The sequence below is a fragment of the Scleropages formosus genome, chromosome 13, assembly GCF_900964775.1.
Source record: "Scleropages formosus chromosome 13, fSclFor1.1, whole genome shotgun sequence".
NCBI lineage: Eukaryota > Metazoa > Chordata > Actinopteri > Osteoglossiformes > Osteoglossidae > Scleropages > Scleropages formosus.
The window spans coordinates 13492217-13513541 of record NC_041818.1 but is presented as its reverse complement, the minus strand read 5'-3'; the positions used below and the strand labels follow the sequence as shown (position 1 = coordinate 13513541).

Genomic DNA, 21325 nt, shown 5'->3' with positions numbered 1-21325 from the left:
CCCGTCTCCTTGTCCCTGTTCCTGTCTCCTATGGCATCGAACCTCACTTCGCTTCATCAACCATGTCTTCAGATGGTCCCCTCGAACCACATTTGCACCTCGGATTCACCACGTTTGTCTCTGAACTATGAGGTTTGGCTTGTCCTTAATATCTTTAGTAAAAGATCCTGCAATTGGGGCCGCACCTGGGTTTTCGCTCTGCTCTTTGCGACAGTACTTTTATTCCACAGTTTATGGAAGAAGTAAGAAGAAAAACAAGAAAAAAATATTTACTTTGTATTATGAGCATTTCCAAATTGCCCTTTTACTGAGTATATTGCAATGTGAGTGCTTCAGAATGAGTTCTTTTACATTTCTCTTAATGGCTTGCAGTATATGAGTGATAATATATATGGTATTTCAAGTAACACGTGTTTTAGTGTTGAACCTGTGAAATACAGCTTAGTTTCCATTACTCAGTTGGCTGCCCTCCACCCTTTCCAGAGAAAAGAGCATAATTTCAGAAGTGCTGATTTTCATGTCAATCATTTCACAGTTGCTGAAGAACACACCAAAGGTTGCAGTCAAGTGAGGCCAAAAAGACATTATTTGCAAACAGCAGAGGTGCAACGTTTAATCCTTTCACCCAGACGCCTTCTGACACAGCTCCCACTCTTACAGGGATCAGATGATACACATCAGCACTAGTACCCCATATGCCTGCAGGATCTCTCAGCACATCCTGAGGGACATGGTCATACGCCTTCTCCTAGTCCACAAAACACCTGTAGACTGTATTAGCATACTCCCATGCTTACTCAAACTGTGAAGAGTGCCAGAATGATTTCACAATTTCACAAAGATTAGATTTATCAGAAACAACGCTTTCAGTATTATGTTTTTATTTAGTGTACATGCAAAGAAAGAAATCACTAACCGTTCAAAAGTTATTGATCACAGCATTGTAGTTTTTTGTACAATGTTGTACAAAACTATATGGGACCATACTTGCAAGATAACAATATGCATAACCATCCTACAAAACTTTGTGTCTCTGTCAGGAACTGTTTCCTAATTATCCAAAAAAATTACATGAACATTAAAAATGCAATTGTGCCTGGATACCCTTTTAAATTTTTTTTTCACTTATTTCCAGAATGATTCATTCTCAAATGACAATGTGACATATAAGCAATATTTTTAGAAAAAAATTATTCCAAAAAAACTTTTAAATCTGAATTTAAAACTACCTTAAACTTCAATTAGCAACAGTTGTTAGCTGGCAATTTTTCGTATAATGTTTTATGTCATTTGAAGCTGTTGCTGTCCTTTGGTTTCAGCCAAACATCTGAGCGTTCTGTCATTTTAGACTTGAACAATGTCTGTGTCATAGTGTACTGGCCAACCTTGATCACAACCAATTTCGATGTACCTCGTACTCTTTGTTCCCCTGTATTCACAGTGCGGTGGACGTACCCCTGACTTTAGTCTACATGTGATCACAGGAAATGGCTGGAGGCTTCTGAAATAGACTTTGCCATCTCTTATAATCTTTTCTCCAGCATTATTACAAACTTGCTTTACACTGTTTAACGACGTGCTGTATATAAAGGTGTTTGTGTCCTTGCATTGCCTACCATCATCTTCAATATAAATGTTTCTAGAACCAATCTCTTTGTCACAGATATGTTCATTCATCTTAATAAAAAAATGCTGATTGAGAAATTTTTTGTATCTGTATTTAACATCCTCTGGTTGACCATAGACGGATAGTACAGCCCACAGTAGCAGGATAAGAACCAAGGCACGGCACTGCAGATCAACGTTCATGTCTGGAAAAACAAAGGAAGAGAATGTTAGTGTATGGTTACTGCCTCTGGTTCATAGGGTACTGACTGACATCACCATGATGAATATTTTACAATTGTATTCATACATAAAATACACAGGCCGAATTATATTCAGCATCTAGACATAGTCAGCTGTCATGGACTAATTTCAATACCCAGAGAACATATTCCAAACTATTCAGATTATTTACAGTACCAGTGAAATGTTTCAGCACTGAAACTTGGTAACCAAATGCATCACATTTGTGTTGTTAAAGCAAAAAATGTTTTCAGTATATTATGGGGGTGCGGTGGCGCAGTGGGTTGGACCGCAGTCCTGCTCTCCGGTGGGTCTGGGGTTCAAGTCCTGCTTGGGGTGCCTTGTGGCGGACTGGTGTCCCGTCCTGGGTGTGTCCCCTTCCCCCTCCGGCCTTACGCCCTGTGTTGCCGGGTAGTCTCCGTGACCCCGTAAGGGACAAGCGGTTCTGAAAATGTGTGTGTGTGTGTGTGTGTGTGTGTGTGTGTGTTTTCAGTATAATTTAGCAACGGACTGGTACTGTAAATAAAAGGGTATAAAACACTTGACATTGACTTAAAAATAAAACAATGAAAACATTCCATTAAAAAAGTACACTGATGGGACTTTTTGAATAATCAACAATTAACATACCTTTGAATATTTTGCTTTAAGTAAGATGCTTTCTAAAATTTTCTTTTTTTTTCAGGTAGAACAAAGTCAATATCTTCAGATAAATGCTGGAATTCACACAAAAACGCAATGACAACATTATATAAGTTTAAAATACCTTAAATTTACCCTGTAATATTTAATTTACAATTATTAATTTAGCTGACACTTTTTTGCAATGCAGCTTACAGTGTTAAGGTTACAATTATTTACCCATTTATACAGCTAGGTAATTCTATTGGAGCCTTGCTCAAGGCTAATACAGCCAGAAGCAGGGATCAAACCTGCAGCCTTTCTCATCTAAAGGCAATAGTTCTAACTACTGGCTGTCCCTAATTGAAGCAAAGTTACTAGTGGTGAGAGGAACAAACTTGTTACCTTTTGTAATAGCTAGTGTTATGGAGGGGTCGTGATGATTAAGTAAAAAAAATTAAAGACATAATTGCAACTTCATATAAAGAACAAGGAACTTCACTTTAGAGGAAAGCAAACATTTTCATAGCAATAATACTATATCCCAGAAAGCTTTACTGTTAAAATGTAAGACTAATTAAGCAAATGCTTGTGAGCAGTGCTTTTGAATCTTACATTTCCTGATGAACTGTGGTGTTCCTAACATTTAAACTTAACATCTAAGTTAATAAGATTTTACAGGAATAAAAAATATTGGACTGATATGTTAACTGGATTTTCTATTGAAATAAAATCACACAATGGTACATTGAACAACATGTTATGAATTTTGACATGTAAAGCAACAACAGCATAAATGAAGTCCAGATTTCTCTGGAAACCCATAAAATATTCTACTTAATACAATTTTTTTTTTCATTTGCGAAGAATTTACTTATATTTTTGGAAGTGGATATTCCACAATTTAAAGTTCATACAGTACCAACCTGTAGAATGTTGGCTGTCACTTCAAAGCTCAGGGTAACCCAAATTAAGACCATTTGTAGGTGATGCTGTCAGTCAGAATAGCTTTCTATGTCAGCCCTACTTGCATTTATATCTCCTGGTTCAAGCCAGTTTTTGTATTGCAACATCATCATTTCTGGGAGATGTGGGAATGGCTAACTTCTTAAATAGTCAATATTTTTTGTTGCAATTCCAGTGACCTTATATTTGTTCAGAATTTATATTTTCACGTTGTGAAGAATAAACATGACAAAATTCTTTTTGCCATCTATAATTATCTCAAGGCATCTGTAAGAGAAAGGTTTAACTGAACATTGAAGAGAATGATTCAACATTATTTTACTTCTTAGAGCACAAGGATATATGTAGACGTTATGCAAGATTTGGAAGGTTCTTTCAATAATGCATACCATTGCACTATTTAATTGAAACCTGTTGAGGTACAGACACTGAATGCCTTTCACATTTTTAGTAGCATTTATAATTTGAAGCTAAATAGTCCTGAAAAGCGAAAGTTTCAATTTAATGCTGGTCATGTGGTCAGAGTATCAAAAGTTTGTGGAAAGTTTACCAAAGGCTATGTGCAAACAAAAATGCAGGATTTTACTGTAATCGAATGTTTGCCATGAATTCCGCTGGTTTACAAACTCAAAGTCTATGAGGGAGGAAGTGTCAAGGACACATTTTATGCAGGAAAAAAGATCTTTCTGGCAAAACATAAAAGTTTCAATGTTGAAAAAATATTGTCAGAGAAAACACACTTACTTTTGTTAAGTACTTGCCCTGGCAAGGTTCACGAGCCCATGTCTGAAACCCTGGATCCCTGGGTTTAAGGCTAGAAGTAGCTGCCAGTCCACTGCAGCATAGCCACGTTTGCACACTATGGGCAGTTTAAAGCGTGAAATTCACCTGAACTGTACGTCTTTGTACTGTGGGGGGAACCCATGAAGACACCAAGCGGACATGCTTACATCGCACAGACTGCGCTGGGGTCGAACCTACAACAAAACAGCCGAGGTGACATGAGATGCTCGCTCTACCTCTTGTGCAACTGTACAACCAAGAGAAAGCACCCCGTGGTAAAAAGATGTTTCTCTGTGGTTGGTGTGGCCAGAAAAATTCTACAGGTACCTGAAAGTCATGCAGTAGATGTACTGAAGCATGCACAACAAGTCCTTCAAAAATTATACTTGGTTATGACTCAATAAAAAACAAGTTTCTATAGTTATAGGAAAGCTGCAAATGTCATTTTTGGTGTGTGGAAATCTTGCACGGATGGTAGAGTTTGTGCCTATTTTCTTTTAGCCAATATCTTACAGAGGAATGGAACCTCATCGTTTAATGGTCATGTAGAGTTCCCCATGCTCCGTGTCTGTATGGGCAGAGAGCACCAAAGAGTGGGTGACAGTAGTGTTCCCCTTTTACTCTGTGTACATATAAATGGACAAAATGACATTAGTCACAATCTCGTTTGTCTACAGAAAGTGCATTTAATTGAATTAAATTCCCTTTTTCCACAGAGAAGTAATTGTAAAGTTGGTTTTCAGTCCGGTTAAATAATACTACTCAAAGTAAAATGTGCAGAGTTGTGAAGCATGTCCATATCCATAAAGACAAGTGGAATGATACAGTGTACACATGGGAAACAGACTCTGGGGATAAGGTGGAATATCTCTTTATTTGCATGCATACTTATGTTTAATAAACTGGCAGTTCATTCATTCAACATATTTTTTTATTCATGATCACCCATTGAAGATGATGTTACGAAGGAAATCATTTTCATTGGGGAAATAATTACGGCCATGACAAGGTGTTTTTAAATATTATTTTCCACAGTCGATTGATCACAGAAGATATTACAGCACATGTACACACAGTACACCAGCAGTGGTCGCTCTTCTTTGTGAGTCTAGAAACAAAGCATTTTTCAAGGCAACACCCCATACTTTCTATATATGTATACTTCCTGTATGATGAAAACAGGTTTCATGGAATGAAGACTAAGTTGCTCACTAAGGTCAGAATTATAAGAGTACTTAATTATCAGGGGAGTAACAATATCTGATAATATCAGTTTAAATCATGTTACCGGGTGATAGTACTCATGTTCAGAAAAAGAGTACAATGACAGCAATACGTCACTTCCTCAGTAGAGATAAACACGTCCAACCCGACCTACAAGCCCCTGATCATCCATATAAAAACATTACTATTTGAAACCCGCTATGTTGTCACTCTGCATGAGCTTTTACCTGATGATATGCTTATTGACTTGTTTTGTTGACTTGTTTTTGAATTAGTCTTTCACATTGCCAGTAATAAAGAGGCTGAATGAATTTTATCTATCCATCCATCCATCCATCTTCCTCCGCTTATCCAGGACCGGGTCGCGGGGGCAGTAGTCCAAGCAGAGCCTCCCAGACTTCCCTCTCCCCGCACACCTCCTCCAGCTCCTCTGGGGGAACCCCAAGGCGTTCCCAGGCCAGCTGGGAGACGTAATCTCTCCAACGTGTCCTGGGTCTGCCCCAAGACCTCCTCCCAGTGGGACGTGCCCGGAACACCTCACCAGGGAGGCGTCCAGAAGGCATCCGGAACAGGTGCCCCAGCCACCTCAACTGGCTCATCTCGATGCGGAGGAGCAGCTGCTCTACTCCGAGCCCCTCCCGGGTGACTGAGCTCCTCACCCTATCCCTAAGGGTGCGCCCAGCCACTCCGCGGAGGAAACTCCAAAGTTCATGACCATAGGTGAGGGTAGGAACGTAGATCGACTGGTAAATTGAGAGCTTTGCCTTACGACTCAGCTCCTTCTTCACCACAACAGACCGGTACAATGACCGCATTACTGCGGACGCCGCACCGATCCGTCTGTCAACCTGCCGCTCCATTTTTCCCTCACTTGTGAACAAGACCCCGAGATACTTAAACTCCCCCCCTAACCTGGAGGGGGCAATCCACCTTTTTATGACTGAGAACCATGGCCTTGGATTTGGAGGTGCTGATTCTCATCCCCGCCGCTTCACACTCGGCTGCAAACCTCCCCAGTGCACACTGCAAGTCTTGTTTTGATGAAGCCAACAGGACCACATCGTCCGCGAAAAGCAGAGACGAGATCCTGCGGCCACCAAAACAGACACCCTCCGTTCCCTGGCTGCGCCTAGAAATTCTGTCCATGAAGATAATGAACAGAATCGGTGACAAAGGGCAGCCCTGGCGGAGTCCAAAATGCACCAGGAACAGGTCTGACTTACTGCCGGCAATGCAAACCAAGCTCCTACTCCGGACATACAGGGAACGAACAGCCCGTAGCAACGAGCCCTGAACCCCATAATCCCGAAGTACCTCCCACAGGATGCCACGAGGGACACGTTCGAATGCCTTCTTCAGGTCCACAAAACACAGATGGACTGGTTGGGCAAACTCCCATGAACCTTTCAACACCCTAGTGAGGGTATAGAGCTGGTCCAGTGTTCCACGGCCAGGGCGAAAACCGCATTGCTCCTCCTGGGTCCGAGGTTCGACTATCGGTCGGATTCTCCTCTCCAGTACCCCGGCATAGACTTTCCCAAGGAGGCTAAAGAGTGTGATCCCCTATAGTTGGAACACAATCTCTGGTCCCCCTTCTTAAAAAGAGGGAGCACCACCCCGGTCTGCCAGTCCAGAGGCACCATTCCCGAGCTCCACGCAATGCCGCAGAGGCGTGTCAGCCAAGACAGCCCCACAACATCCAGAGACTTGAGAAACTCCACCCCCGGAGCCTTGCCACCGAGGAGTTTTTTGACTACCTCAGCAACTTCAGCCAGGGTAATGGACGAATCCCCCTCCGAGTCCCCAGCCTCAGCTTCTTCTACAGAAGGCGTGTCGGAGGGATTGAGGAGATCCTCAAAGTACTCCTTCCAACGCCCGAGGACATCCTCAGTTGAGGTCAGCAGCGCACCACTTCCATTGTAAACAGTGTTCATGGAACACTGCTTCCCCCCTCTGAGTCGCCGGACGGTTTGCCAGAATCTCTTTGAGGCCGACCGAAAGTCTTCCTCCATGGCCTCGACGAACTCCTCCCAGGCCCGAGTTTTTCCCATGGCGACTGCCAGAGCCGCGTTCCATCTGGCCCGCCGGTACCCGTCAGCTGCTTCAGGAGTCCCATGAGCCAGCCAGGCCCGATAGAACTCCTTCTTCAGCTTGACGGCATCCCTTACCTCCGGTGTCCACCACCGTGTTCGGGGATTGCCGCCGCGACAGGCGCCGGAGACTTTATGGCCACAGCTCCGAACCGCCGCCCCGACAATGCAGGTGTGGAACATAGTCCATTCGGACTCAACGTCCCCAGTCTCTCTCGGGACCTGGTTGAAGCTCTGTCGGAGTTGGGAGTTGAAGACCTCTCTGACAGGGGCCTCCGCCAAACATTCCCAACAGACCCTCACTATGCGTTTGGGCCTGTCAGGTCTGTCCAGCTTTTTCCCCCACCATCGAATCCAACTCACCACCAGGTGGTGATCAGTTGACAGCTCAGCCCCTCTCTTCACCCGAGTGTTCAAGACATATGGCCGAAGATCAGAAGAAATGACTACAAAGTCGATCATCGATCTCCGACCTAGGGTGTCCTGCTGCCAAGTGCACTGATGGACACCCTTATGTATGAACATGGTGTTTGTTATGGACAAACCGTGACTAGCACAGAAATCCAATAACAACTCACCACTTGAGTTCAGATCAGGGAGGCTGTTCCTCCCAGTCACGCCCCTCCAGGTGTTACTGTCGCTGCCCACGTTGGCATTAAAGTCCCCAGTGGGAGTGCTTTCCAGCATGCCCCCCAGAGACTCTAAAAAGGCCGGGTACTCTGCACTGCCGCTAGGCGCATAAGCACAACCGACAGTGAGAGACCGTTCCCTGACCCGAAGGCGCAGGGAGACGACTCTCTCATTCACCGGGGTAGACTCCAACACATGGCGGCTTAACTGGGGGCTATTAATAAGCCCACACCTGCCTGCCGCCTATCACCCTGGGCAACGCCAGAATAGTGGAGAGTCCATCCTTGGTAGAAAAGAGTGGTTCCAGAATCCAAGCCGTGAGTGGAAGTGAGCCGGACTATATCTAGACGGTATCTCTCAACCTCCTGCACTAGCTCAGGATCCTTCCCCGCCAGTGAGGTGACATTCCAAGTCCCAAAAGCCAGAGTTGGCGCCCGAGGTTTGGGTCGGCCGGGCACTCGGCCCCGACCACCGCCCAAATCACAACGCACCGGCCCCTTACGTCCTCTCCGGCAGGTGGTGAGCCCACCGAAGAGCGGCTCCACGTCTTGGCTTCCGGCTGAGCCCAGCCAGGCCCTGTGGGCATAGACCTGGCCACCAGGTGCTCACATGCGAGCCCCCCCCAGCCTGGTTTCAGGATGGGGCCCTGGTGACCCCATAGCGGGCGGGGTAACCGAGAACCTTGATTTAATGGTCATCATAAGGGGGTTTTGAACTGTTCTTTGTCTCGTCTGTCACCCTGGACCTGTTTGCCTTGGGAGACCCTACCAGGGGCATAAAGCCCCAGGCAACATAGCTCCTTAGATTATTCAGGCACTCAAACTCCTCCACCACGTTAAGCTGGCAGTTCGAGGAGGGGTGAACGAATTTTAATTTGTATTTAATATTACACAAACAAACAAACAAACAAACAAATGAAAAAAGGAATGAATGTATGAATGAATGAATGACATGAAAAACCATTTTTTTCTCTGGGTGCTCTGGTTTCTCCCCTCAGTCCAAGAACATGCAGTTCAGGTAAACTGGTGAAACTGAACTGCTCATAGTGTGTGAATGGGTGAGTGAGTGTGTGCATATGTAGCTACCCTACTATGGACTGGTGTCCCATCCAGGGTGTAGCCCCCCTCAGCCTTGTACCCAGTGCTTCTTGGGTAGGCTCTGGTTCACTGTATATTCTCTATAACTATACAAATAACACACATCAAAAATGTTCATCGAGTGGTTAGCAGTAGGCGTAATGTCGTAGGCGTAAAGTAGTAGTGTGATGTCAACAATCTATTTTAGTCCAACATTTGCAGGGTGTTACTTGGAAATTGGTTTTACTTACTGGAGGTGATACTTCTCCATCACATCATATCAGCTCTACTGACTGGCCAATCATATTTTGGCAGATGTGTCCGCATATAGTCTCACTTTTAACATTTTAATTCCACTTTGATGTTAGCTCATCCAGAGTTTGATTGAAAAGAAGAGGACCGAAAAAAGATGGCCAGAGCTATTGTCTTGTTCACTGTAATATGTAAGTGAAAGTAAGAATAGCTATGCAATGTTTTTAATGCTATTTTAACAAATTTGAATGTATGTTTAAGGCAAAATGTTAATTTCGGAACTGCTTTTTTCAGACAAATCTTTCACCAAGGAAATTTTTCAGCCCAACCTGATGCTGATGGCACAGCCAGGACAGAATGTGACCCTGACATGTAGCAGCCCGAATGCTGAATTTCGGTCAATCGCTTGGTTCAAGCAGAATGTTGGACAGAAGCCTCAATTTATTGTAGGATCATTCAGATACTCCACGGAGTACACATTCTACAATGGCTTTAATGAAACAAAAAGATTTGTCCTCCAGAAAAAAGGAAACATATTTAACCTATACATTTCTAAAATTAATCCCTTGGATTCAGCTACATATTACTGTGCTTTTGTGTATTCACTTGAAATACAATTCGTTAGAGGAACTTTTTTAAATATTGAAGGTAACTATTTGTACTTCATACTTTACCACTAAGTTTGTTTATTACAGTTAAACATTTATGAAAAATAAATATTCCTTTTGCTGTAAAATATGTAGCACCCAATTTAATATGTCTTGTGACTATTCAATGAAGCTTTCTTCTCTAAATGCCTCAGTATTATTGGGATGCTATATTTAAATTTTGGTTTTGTTGGATGACAAAATAAATGCAAAGCATCTTCTTCAAAATCTGCATCTATGATGATTTGCATGCATCAAAAATATGATCTACCTTGAAAACAGGAATTTTATTATCTGAATATTTGGGGTCATTTCAGAGCGCAAATCCACAAGCAGGACTGTGGTGCAGCAGCCTGTGTCAGACCCAGTGCATCCAGGAGACTCGGTGACTCTGCAGTGTGCAGTAGTCAGTGAGACCTGTGCAGGAGAACAAAGTGTTTACTGGTTCAGACACGGCTCGGGAGAATCCCTTCCGGGACTCATTTACACCCATGGAAACAGGAGCGATGAGTGTGAGAAGAGCCCTGAGGCTGGGTCTCCTACACACAGCTGTGTCTACAGCCTCCCCAAGAGGAACCTCAGCCGCTCTGATGCTGGGATTTATTACTGTGCTGTGGTCACATGTGGGGAGATACTGTTTGGAAATGGGACGCAGCTGGACATTGAAGGTAGGCACTGGACAAAGAATGTCTTCTCAACACAAGACAGCTATTAATTTTTGTCTCAAGCAAGATGCAGATGACAGTTTCACTATTTATTTATCCGATGCTTTTCTCTCAAGCAAATGAGAATGTTGAGTTTGTACACTGTGCTACTCACAGTTATGTTCATATTTACAAAGCTGCATTATTTCTAATTGAGCTCAATGGAATTAGAGGAAGAGGTTAGACTCAGACCTGGGTATCTTGAGAAGACGGCAGTGGCTCAAACCACTATGGCAAGGGCTGTCTCCTTACAAGTGAAGGGGTTAGAAATTTAGTTGAAAATTCTGTTAATTATGATGTTTACAAAGTAAAGTACCTTTTCTCAGTAAAAACAGAAGTAGAATAAAAAAGATAGATTTATAAACACCTTCAGAGCTGCTTTTTATTTTAAATTGAATCGACTCCTAGTTTTAACTAGATATAATTTTTCAAATTTCTGCAAGACTTACGCTGCTTTAAATACTTTTATTATACACATATTTTGTTTTCAGTAAAATCCTAGGGGTTCCCTTTATGCCAGGAAATGATTATTTAAACATATGAGAAAATGTTTTATTTTTAACTTTTATGTACAGAAATCCATAACTAGAGATCAACAAGCAAAGCAGTTGTACTCTTTGGTATTAATTTTCAATGATTTGTCCATAATTATTGATGATTTTTGAATTTCTTTATTTCTCTAGGCCATGGTGTCTCTCCAGCATTTATCGGTATGGGGATTGTATTAACTTTCTCTGCCATTCTCAACTTTGCTCTTATTTGCACCAGAAACTACAGAAAATGTTGTGAGCACTCTACAGGTATGTGGAATGTATAATAATAATTATATCATGTTTTTATGGGATAGCTTTTTATTTTGTACAAGAGCTTTATATATGTATAGCTGTATAGAGCAAATAGTTCTATATTACGTTACAGCTATAATTTGTCACAATTTACATACATGAAGGACTGTCCCTTATAATAATAATAATAATAATAATAATAATAATCAGTCATTGAGACACCAGATAAAACAAAGATATGAGCAACTACTTTCTGTTTCTGCTTTTTTTCTGTTGTCCAGATAAGAAAAAACATCATGACGGTTCGGCAGAAGACTTGAAAGCAACTGAAAAGGTGAATAAATGTTCCTTAAGTCTAACCTTCTTCAGACTGTTCAGTGTGCTGTGTTTTGTGAGAAAATATCCCTCTGAAAACATGTTATCTCTTTAAATTTGTAATGTACTGAAAAATTTTAGATTGTTTTAACGTGAAAAATGTCTCAGCACTAGATGTTTATGAGAGTATTTTTTTAAATATTTTATTGAAATAATTGTGATAAGTAGTCTAACAAACATAGATTATCCAGGATAATTTATAACAATTTAAATGAACAGAAAACTGAACTACTAAGCTCAAAAAATGTTTTATTAATTTAATATTTATTCATATACATGACAATGAAGCATTCATGGATGTTATGCAGTACTTCTTTTTTACAGAATCATGCTGATATTTTGAATTATGCTGCTCTGAACTTCAAGCATAAGAATTATAAATCTGCTAGAGAAAGAAGAGAACTGAAAGAGGAAACAGTTTATTCGACTGTGAGCTGTTCTGCATGGGAATGAAATACATCTTCTGTATATTTTAAAAAGTTATAGAGTCTTTATCTTGTTTATTTTTGCTGAATGCAGTCATTTTATGATTTTTATTACTGGATAATACAGCTGTAGTCATAAATTCAGGTTATAGGACCCCATTATTAAAGGCTACTTACTCTACTTCTCCAGTGAATATCACTGGTATTACAGCAATTAATTTTTTTTTTTGTGGTAATACTGTTACTATACACTTCAATTTAAAATTATAACAAATGCTAGTAACTGGCAGTAACCTATTACAAATTTCATGTCCGGCTTCCTTTGTAATTACTATACTTCGCTATAAATTTTTACCATACTGTAAAATTATATGTAGACATACTGTACATTTTAGTGTACGATATACTATGATAAAGATTTAGCTCCTTTTTATCTGTTTTCCTCACCCTCTGTGTATCAGTATCAAAATAAACTCAAAACTTAAAAATTCCTGGTGAAAGTGATCACAATATAATCCATTCACATGATACTGTACATCATTACAACTGCAAATACTTCATTTTACTCACAAGGAGTATGCCTACACTTAGGGTGTCGAATGGCAAACTGTAATTTTGGGGAATGCAATGGAACCTGAAATTTTAAAAACTGCTGACAGTTGGTGAGTGTAGACTTGGTTGGGCTCTCCAGGATCACTGAGTGCTTCTAATTACACTATAGAAATATCAGACTGAACCATTTTTCATTATTATCATCAATGGGTGGATGGATTGATTGCACTTTTGGGAAGTCTATTACTATACATTTATCTGAAGCTTTCTCCAATGTGACTTACAATGTTAATCTATTTACATGTATTTACCCATTTATACAGCTAGGTACTGTAATTCTACTGGAGCAATATGTCACTCAAGGGTAATACTGCCAGAGGTGAGATTTCAATCGACAATCTTCGGGTCCAAAGGCAGCAGCTGCCCCTAGTAACTTTCCACTATACTATACAATACAATAGATCAGAGACTCTAAAAAGCACAACTTGTACACTGAACTTTGGCTGTATTACTACTGTAGTTCAGGTCATGGACTTGTAACTTGTAAGTTGTTTTAGTCCCACTGCCTGCTCTTGCCTTAATACCTCTGAATAATGCTAATAACCACACACATTTGCTGAAGACACTTGTCCCAAGCAGGGTCACGGCAAGCCGAAGCCTAATCCAGCAACACAGGGTGTAAGGCTGGAGGGGGGAGGGGACACACCCGGGACAGGATGCCAGTCTGTCACAAGACACCCCAAGCAGGACTTGAACCTGACACCCACCAGAGAGCAGGACCTGGCCAAACCCCCTGCACCAGCATGCCCCTCTTGCTAATAGTCAGCAATGCAGAATGCACATACACAGAAACTGCTTATACCAAGCAAGATTGCAGCAAACTGAAGCCTAACCCAGCAGCACAAGGTGGGGGGGGGGGACACCCAGGATGGGACATCAGTCCATCACAAGGCACCCTAAGCAGGACTTGAACCCCAGACCCACCACAGAGCAGGCACAGGCCAAACCCACCGCGCTGCTGCACCACCACACCCCCCAATGCAAAATAATCTACATTATAAATTGTACAGGATAAAGGGACAATCTAAGCAATCTATCGATTATAATAAAAAGAACCTTCTATATGTAATATATTTAATTACCAGTAGAGGGCAATGTGCAATGAGATGATTGTGACAGAGACCAGTTAAGGATGTAGACAATATTTGTCTTGTCAGGTGAAACTAATGCAAATGAAAACATTTACTTTTTTCAAATGAAATATTGTCAGTATAGTTTAATTTATTGCTTTGTTTGATCTTGGAGTAGGTCTTACTAAACACAGCATCACCCTCTCCAACTCACATATTATGGCTGTAGGAAGCATCTGCCTTTTTTTGTTTTTTTAATTTGTTCTAAAAAAAAAACTGCTTGCATGAGGTGGGTATGCTGTTTCTTTTGTTTTTTCACATTGACTAGCAGTGTTTTACCCACAATGTGCATTCATTCATGGTGGTTTCCTTCTGATCTTTGGTCTGGAGGTGTCACTGAAGGACTCATCTCCTGTGGTTTTGTAAAAAATATGATAGTACTAGTGTTTCATTTTAATGACTCTCTCTCTGTTCATTAGAGGCAGCTATTGATTCAAAATTCCTGAGTTATTAAAAAGTTAATTCTATGATTCTATGTGAATTCCATGTAAGCAGATATTGCCATAACTTAGTCAGCTCTGGACTGATCACTTATACTGTAATACTTGTCAGAAAAATAACTTAAGCATTTCTACTTTCAGTCCCCTCACTGACCTCATTAGGCTGAACAAATAAACTGTGTTTTACATAATTTTCCATTGTGATCAACACATACATTGTTGTTCTCTGTACGGTGCTGTTTGTTGACTTATTTAGCTTAAAAACAGTATCATTATTATTTTAGATCAGCGTTCTTGACATCTTTGCATTAATTACATCTGCAAATACTTCGAGTTAGAGTTAGGGTTATGGTAAACACCGGCAGATAATTTTATGTGCAATGGTATGATTTTGTACACACCTAAAAAACAAGTAGGGACAAGTTTGTAAGGTTAGTTTTTTTTTTTTTTAATCCATCAAGCTACTGACTGTTTACCCACATGCAGACACTAAACAAAATGCACCAAGGCTGCATCAACCACATCCTGTTTCACTGACATGTAAATTTTGTTCTACAGGAGGACATTCTTACACTAATCCATCAGTGCCAATGATGCTAGCTGATCCCGATTTATGATTATATCCAAATCACTAGACACCAGTGACCAAGCTCTTCAGCTGCTAAGGAATACAACACAAATGTAGAAAATCTTATAGTAAGCTTTAACTATCAATGTACGAATATTTCACTTTAGTATATTATTATATACAGTACTGTATTATCATGAACATGTTCTTACTCTGTTTTGGTATAACAATATCTTCTGATCAAGTGTTCAGCTGAGTATAAAATTCTCTTTTGTGCACCTTCCAAAAGAGGGGTTAACGAAAAAGTATTACAGTATTGTAATGCTTTTGGTTCAGATGCGACAAAGAAGGACGCATGGACAATGTTCTTTACGAGCGTTGATTGGAACATCAGCACTTATCTGCGCACACCAGTGGAAATAATGCTTCTGATCCAAGGAGCCCTTTCTCTCAAGGACATCTAACATTTACAAGCCTGTTTAGCCGTTCTACATCGCCCAACAAACAGTCACCCCCTTACAATCCATGTCAGCCTGCACAGCGATTGAACAACTATTTTACATTTCTTCCACAGTTCCCAACTATTTACAATAAACGTTACAGTATAATATTTGCACCAAACTACTATTATACTATAAGTACCAAAAATTTTGCATTGTCTTTGTGCCAAGAATAAATATTGAATATGGCATCAAGGTTTGTATGTCCTGAGACATCACAACATATGATTAATACAAAGCTCTTTATTAGTGTGAAGAGGTCTAATTGCACCACAGACACACAAATTAAAAATCCACTATTTTTTTTTTTCCACTTTGGCCTTTACAAAGATAGAAACAAACACTGGTGCTGCTCCAGTACACATAGTTCTGTGGTTTAGTTTGAATGTGTGTGGAAATGCTTTTACTAGCAACACTGAGGCACAATTTCCTGTACTCTGTGACAGAAGCCATGATGAAGTGTGAGAAATTAAAAAAATGTTCTGGCCTCTTGTTCATTTGTCTTTTGTGTATTTACATAATTGTAAATTCATTATGTGAATTTCTCAAACACCAGCTAAAATGTTTGACTGAGATAAATAATTAAGAGCAACAGCAGCAGCAGCAATAATAATAATAATAATAATAATAATAATAATAATAATTATGAGTTTGTCCTTTAGCTTCTTTGGTTCAAAGTACAGCTCCAGACCTCTGCGACCCTCCATTAAACACATAGTTTTAGATAATGGAAAATATAAAAACAGAAACAGTAATTATGTTTATTGTTGCAATGAGTGACTGCTCCTTGAAGCTATGCACATACATTCTAATGTTATTGTTACGTTTTTTTAATGAAAGCGATCAGATGAGCTCAGTGACCAATCAGATTGCCACAGATACAATATGTGCCTTCCTACTTACTGCCATTAGAAACCAAGATTGTATTTTGACTTTCAATGAGACACTACAGCAAACTGATTCAAGAATCACAGGTCTGCAAAGATGCCTGGTCTCTTGGTTTTTGTCTTCTTCACAAAATTATGTAAGTTGTCTGTAACTACCGAAAATGCCAGCTTCTTAATGCTTAAGATACCTTCATTCATTAAGTAATAGTACTGATCCTGTTTTGAATATTTTTTCCAGGTAAAACTGTCACAGAGGACATTGTTCAGTCCAATGTAGTGGTGACAGCGCAGTCTGGAGACAGTGTTACTCTTACATGTGATTCTACATCTTTTTCTTATAGCTCAGCAGTTTGGTTCAGACATGTTGCTGGACAGAAGACACAGTTTATTTTAGCGACATACCAGCACTCCACAGACTATGCATTTTATAATGGCTTTAATGACACCCAAAGGTTTACTCTGCAGAGAAAACACAACATGTTCAATCTGCGCATCTCAGGCACAAGTACTTCTGATTCAGGTTTCTATTACTGTGCTTTCTATGGCAATAAACTGGACTTTCACTTTGGTGCCACATCCTATTTGATTATAACAGGTAATTATGAAAGCTGTTACCAATTTTTCCATTTACTTCTTTTAAAATTACTTACTTCAGGTAAGCTGTCTTTTCAAAATTTGCAATTTTAGTTTTAATTTCAATTTGCAATAACCCCTTAACACATTCTGTGATAGATTTCTTAGTGACTGCTTAAAAGGCCACTCTGAGAAAGGCAATTAAAAAGTAAGAACATCCAGCAGAGAAAAAAAAGGACAACGTATTGGAAATATGATCTACTTTGAAAATAGGAATTTTATTATTTGAATGTTTGTGGTCATTTCAGATCGCAAATCCACAAGCAGGACTGTGGTTCAGCAGCCTGTGTCAGACACAGTGCGTCCAGGAGACTCGGTGACTCTGCAGTGTACAGTAGACAGTGAGACCTGTGCAGGAGAACACAGTGTTTACTGGTTCAGACACGGCTCGGGAGAATCCCTTCCGGGACTCATTTACACCCATGGAAACAGGAGAGATGAGTGTGAGAAGAGCCCTGAGGCTGGGTCTCCTACACACAGCTGTGTCTACAGCCTCCCCAAGAGGAACCTCAGCCGCTCTGATGCTGGGATTTATTACTGTGCTGTGGTCACATGTGAGGACATTCTGTTTGGAAATGGGACGCAGCTGGACATTGAAGGTAAGTCAAAGTTAAATGTTAGTCATTCAAAATCATTTATATTAAATGTAACTGCACAGATAACAGTAATCTTTTGCTCACTGTTAATATATTTAGTTTTATCAATACTATTACTGTTATTTTTATATTATTATTAGTAGTAGAAGTAGTAGTAGTAGCAGTACTGTAGGTAAACCTTAAATTAACAATCCACTATTCAGTGCACTGCTGGGATTCCAGCAAATGTCAGCAGTTCATATAGACATCATCTTTTATTTTGCAATGTCATCTTTCTACCTGTGCCCTTTTTTTGCCTCAGTTAGTGTCATCGGTATTCAGGAAAAACAGAAAATGTAAAAGTGACATTAGTAACAAATTCTTTTAACTCATCAGATTCCTGTGGTGCTGAGATGAGGATCCTCGTCTGGCTGTCAGTTGCACGGAATGTAGTTATTTGTGTCCTTCTGATGTTCACATTTTTCTATAAAGTGTATCCGGCACTGGAATAGGATAGGAATAGGATCCTTTTTTCTGCAGTGAACTACTGATCCCTGTTATGACTAATTACAAATAGTTATATTATCTGTCATAACGTAGTCCATAAGTAAACTGTGCTGTCTTATAGAATTTCAGAATCTTTGAATTTTAATGAATGAATGCAAACCTGTTTTTATTCTTTGCAATGTGCGGATGTATGTATGTATATATGCAAATTAGAATAGAGTCCAAATGGTAAATTCTGTTAGCTTCAAGAGAACTAAGGAGCGGCTGTGAGATTTGGCACATATACTCTATGTGAATGGTATTTTCAATACACACACACACACTTTCAGAACCGCTTGTCCCATACGGGGTCACAGGGAACCGGAGCCAACCCGGTAACACAGGGCGTAAGGCCAGAGGGGGAGGGGACACACCCAGGACGGGACGCCAGTCCATCGCAAGGCACCCCAAGCGGGACTAGAACCCCAGACCCACTGGAGAGCAGGACTGTGGCCCAACCCACTGCACCACGGCGCCCCCTGTATTTTCAATACTTCAGATACAAATTCATGACCATAAATGAGTAGCTAAATAACTGGAAAACACAACATGCCTTTTTTTCCCAGAATTTCTCCATTTAATGATCTAAATTAAACAACATTTAGAATGCTGCTTAGAAAACCTGTAATTTTCAGTAATATTTGTGTTGAATGCTAGTTTGTTTTTACAATGCCTTCCGAAGTATCCAGATCCCTTGGAAATGATCAACATTTCCTGGATTACAAATTATACTTACACATATTTTTTCAATCAGTATTTTTATTATGAATTTCTATGCTCTAACACTAAAATTACAGAAATATTGTAATTGTTTGGAAATTTAAAAAAAAAAAACTGAAATATGCTGCCTGCATAAGTAATCAAACCCTTGAGCTCTGGTAACTTCTAGTTTACACAGTTGAAAAACTACTTCTTAACAAAGACACAATTAGATAATTGCTTTCAACCTTTGAACCATTAGCAGAAATAATGGCAAAATGTTTTGCATAGTACAAGTATAATTTGTACTCCAGCTAATGCTGATAAATTGCAAGGCGCTTGTGTGTGTATATATATGAAACAAATATAAATTTAAAATCAGTGAGCTGTCGATGCTGTGCTTGTTTATGATCTTTTAACTTAAGATCTTTTGGTCTAAGATCTATTTAAGCTTGAAGTTTCCTGTCTCATCAATAATCCGTTGAAAGGATTCAGGAATTCTGATTTACAGTGTACTTAGATATGTAGTATATAAAGAGTGAATAGCAAGTTGCAAACCAGTTTGAAAGTATGATTTCAGTTTCATCTTATGTCCAGATGTATCTCGATTCAGTTTCCAGTAAGTGCTGATTTTTAAGCCTATAAACTTTTGCTGTTATTTTTTTTCAGAATATTTCATCTAACATGTACTTTGTATTATATCCAATTTTTATTATTAAAGACTTTTTTTCCAGATTGTCCAAATTATCCACATCGCTGCTTTTTAGAACCTGTTTCTGTTCAGCAGTATATTGCTTGGAGAAATGCATTAATCAATTTTTCTACAGGTATAACTTCCAGTTATTAAACACATACATACATCTGTAGTAATTCATTTCAAGTTCAAAAAATTCATTTTTGATGTAAATCTAAATATTCATATTTTCTCTTTTGATTTACAAATTTTGTAAAACAAAAGAGAAAAGATGAATAGAGTTCTCCGGTTAACTCTAAGAACATATTCAGTTAGAAATATATGCTGGGGTAAAAGTAACTACGGTCACATATGCACAAAAGAGTAGAACGGACAGAGAAGATTTCAGCACAAAGTGAAAACATTCCTAAAATCTGTGTAGTGCAACCAGCAAGGAAAGCAAATAGTGATTACCTCTGTATTCCAAACAGAATACTTCTAGTATGTAAGTGCAGTTCCTTATGCTGTCCTTGTAGTGGGTCTTGCTAACAGGACATAGTCTAGGACTTCATTTGCACAGGATTACTTATCATGTGGTCAAAGGATTTAGGAATTCACATGCTTTTCTATTGTTCCAGTTCCTGCCACCTTATATCTTACAGTTTGATGCTGTAACCAATAATTTAGGATGTGACACCCCATGTATTTTTTAGCAAAATCATTTATAGTTGTGCAGCTCAACATACTTTACAGTACAATAAAGAGCTCTGTTCCATTTGGCTTGTAGCAGATGGTTAAATGCTGTGCCAAAGGGTTTGTAGTGTCTTTCTTTGTGCATTAACCTTTGTGCTTAGTAGACTTTTTCATCATGGAATTCACACATCGCACGTGATAAAAGAAGTCTGGTCACATGATACTATAAAACCCCGTACACAACCCACAGCCACCAAATACGTTAGAAACAGCACTCGGCCTACAGTCTTCAAAACTTTCAATTCAGCCTATCGGAGACTCCTGTTGCGCTTGTAGTGCAGCTACTTCTGTGGTTTAATAGCACACAGGATGGGTGACATTATTGTTTTTCTGCATTTTTGATGTCTCTCATGAACTAACACATAGTTAAAACAAAAAAAAAAACTGTGACATAAAGGTAAAATGACAGCTATACCTTGGCACTTACAAAATGTGAAATTCAGGATATGTTTACATTAATGGGGCACTTTTGTCAGTAAATGACAAAAAACACATATTTTTTTCAAACCCAAGGTCTGTCATTTGCATTGATAAACATTCTCAAGTTGATTGTCAGTTTAGTTTGCCTTTCTTTACTCTTTAGGTACAGGTAGTTGCTTGAATGTACATTCTGCACCTGAGTAAGCAGTTGTTTGCAACACACACACACTTTTTCTGAACCGCTTGTCCCAGATGGGGTCGCAGGGAACCAGAGCCTACCCGGCAACACAGGGCGTAAGGGACACACCCAGGATGGGACGCCAGTCTGGCGCAAGGCACCCCAAGCAGGACTCGAACCCCAGACCCACCAGAGAGCAGGACCCGGTCCAACCCACTGTGCCACTGCGCCACCGCGCCCCCTTTGTTTGCAACACTGAGGTGCAATTTCCTGCAGACAGTGAAA

The 21325-nt window shown here is 40.0% G+C and overlaps 2 protein-coding genes across 2 annotated transcripts; one reads left to right on the top strand and one right to left on the bottom strand.

Moving 5' to 3' along the window:
- Positions 1-1344: 1344 nt before the first annotated feature.
- LOC108925251 (ribonuclease-like 3) lies at positions 1345-3462 on the bottom strand. The gene is made up of 3 exons (XM_018737081.1): positions 3396-3462; positions 2479-2564; positions 1345-1811 (listed from the first exon to the last, which is right to left on the bottom strand). The coding sequence occupies exon 3, from the start codon at positions 1807-1809 to the stop codon at positions 1345-1347; it is 465 nt and encodes a 154-aa protein (XP_018592597.1). The 5' UTR covers positions 1810-1811; positions 2479-2564; positions 3396-3462.
- A 6294-nt stretch (positions 3463-9756) lies between these two features.
- Positions 9757-18131, top strand: LOC108925252 (uncharacterized). The gene is made up of 7 exons (XM_029257504.1): positions 9757-10138; positions 10455-10805; positions 11525-11641; positions 11908-11960; positions 17445-17512; positions 17629-17795; positions 18094-18131. Exons 1-7 carry the CDS (start codon positions 9757-9759, stop codon positions 18129-18131), a joined length of 1176 nt encoding a protein of 391 aa, XP_029113337.1.
- Positions 18132-21325: the final 3194 nt, after the last annotated feature.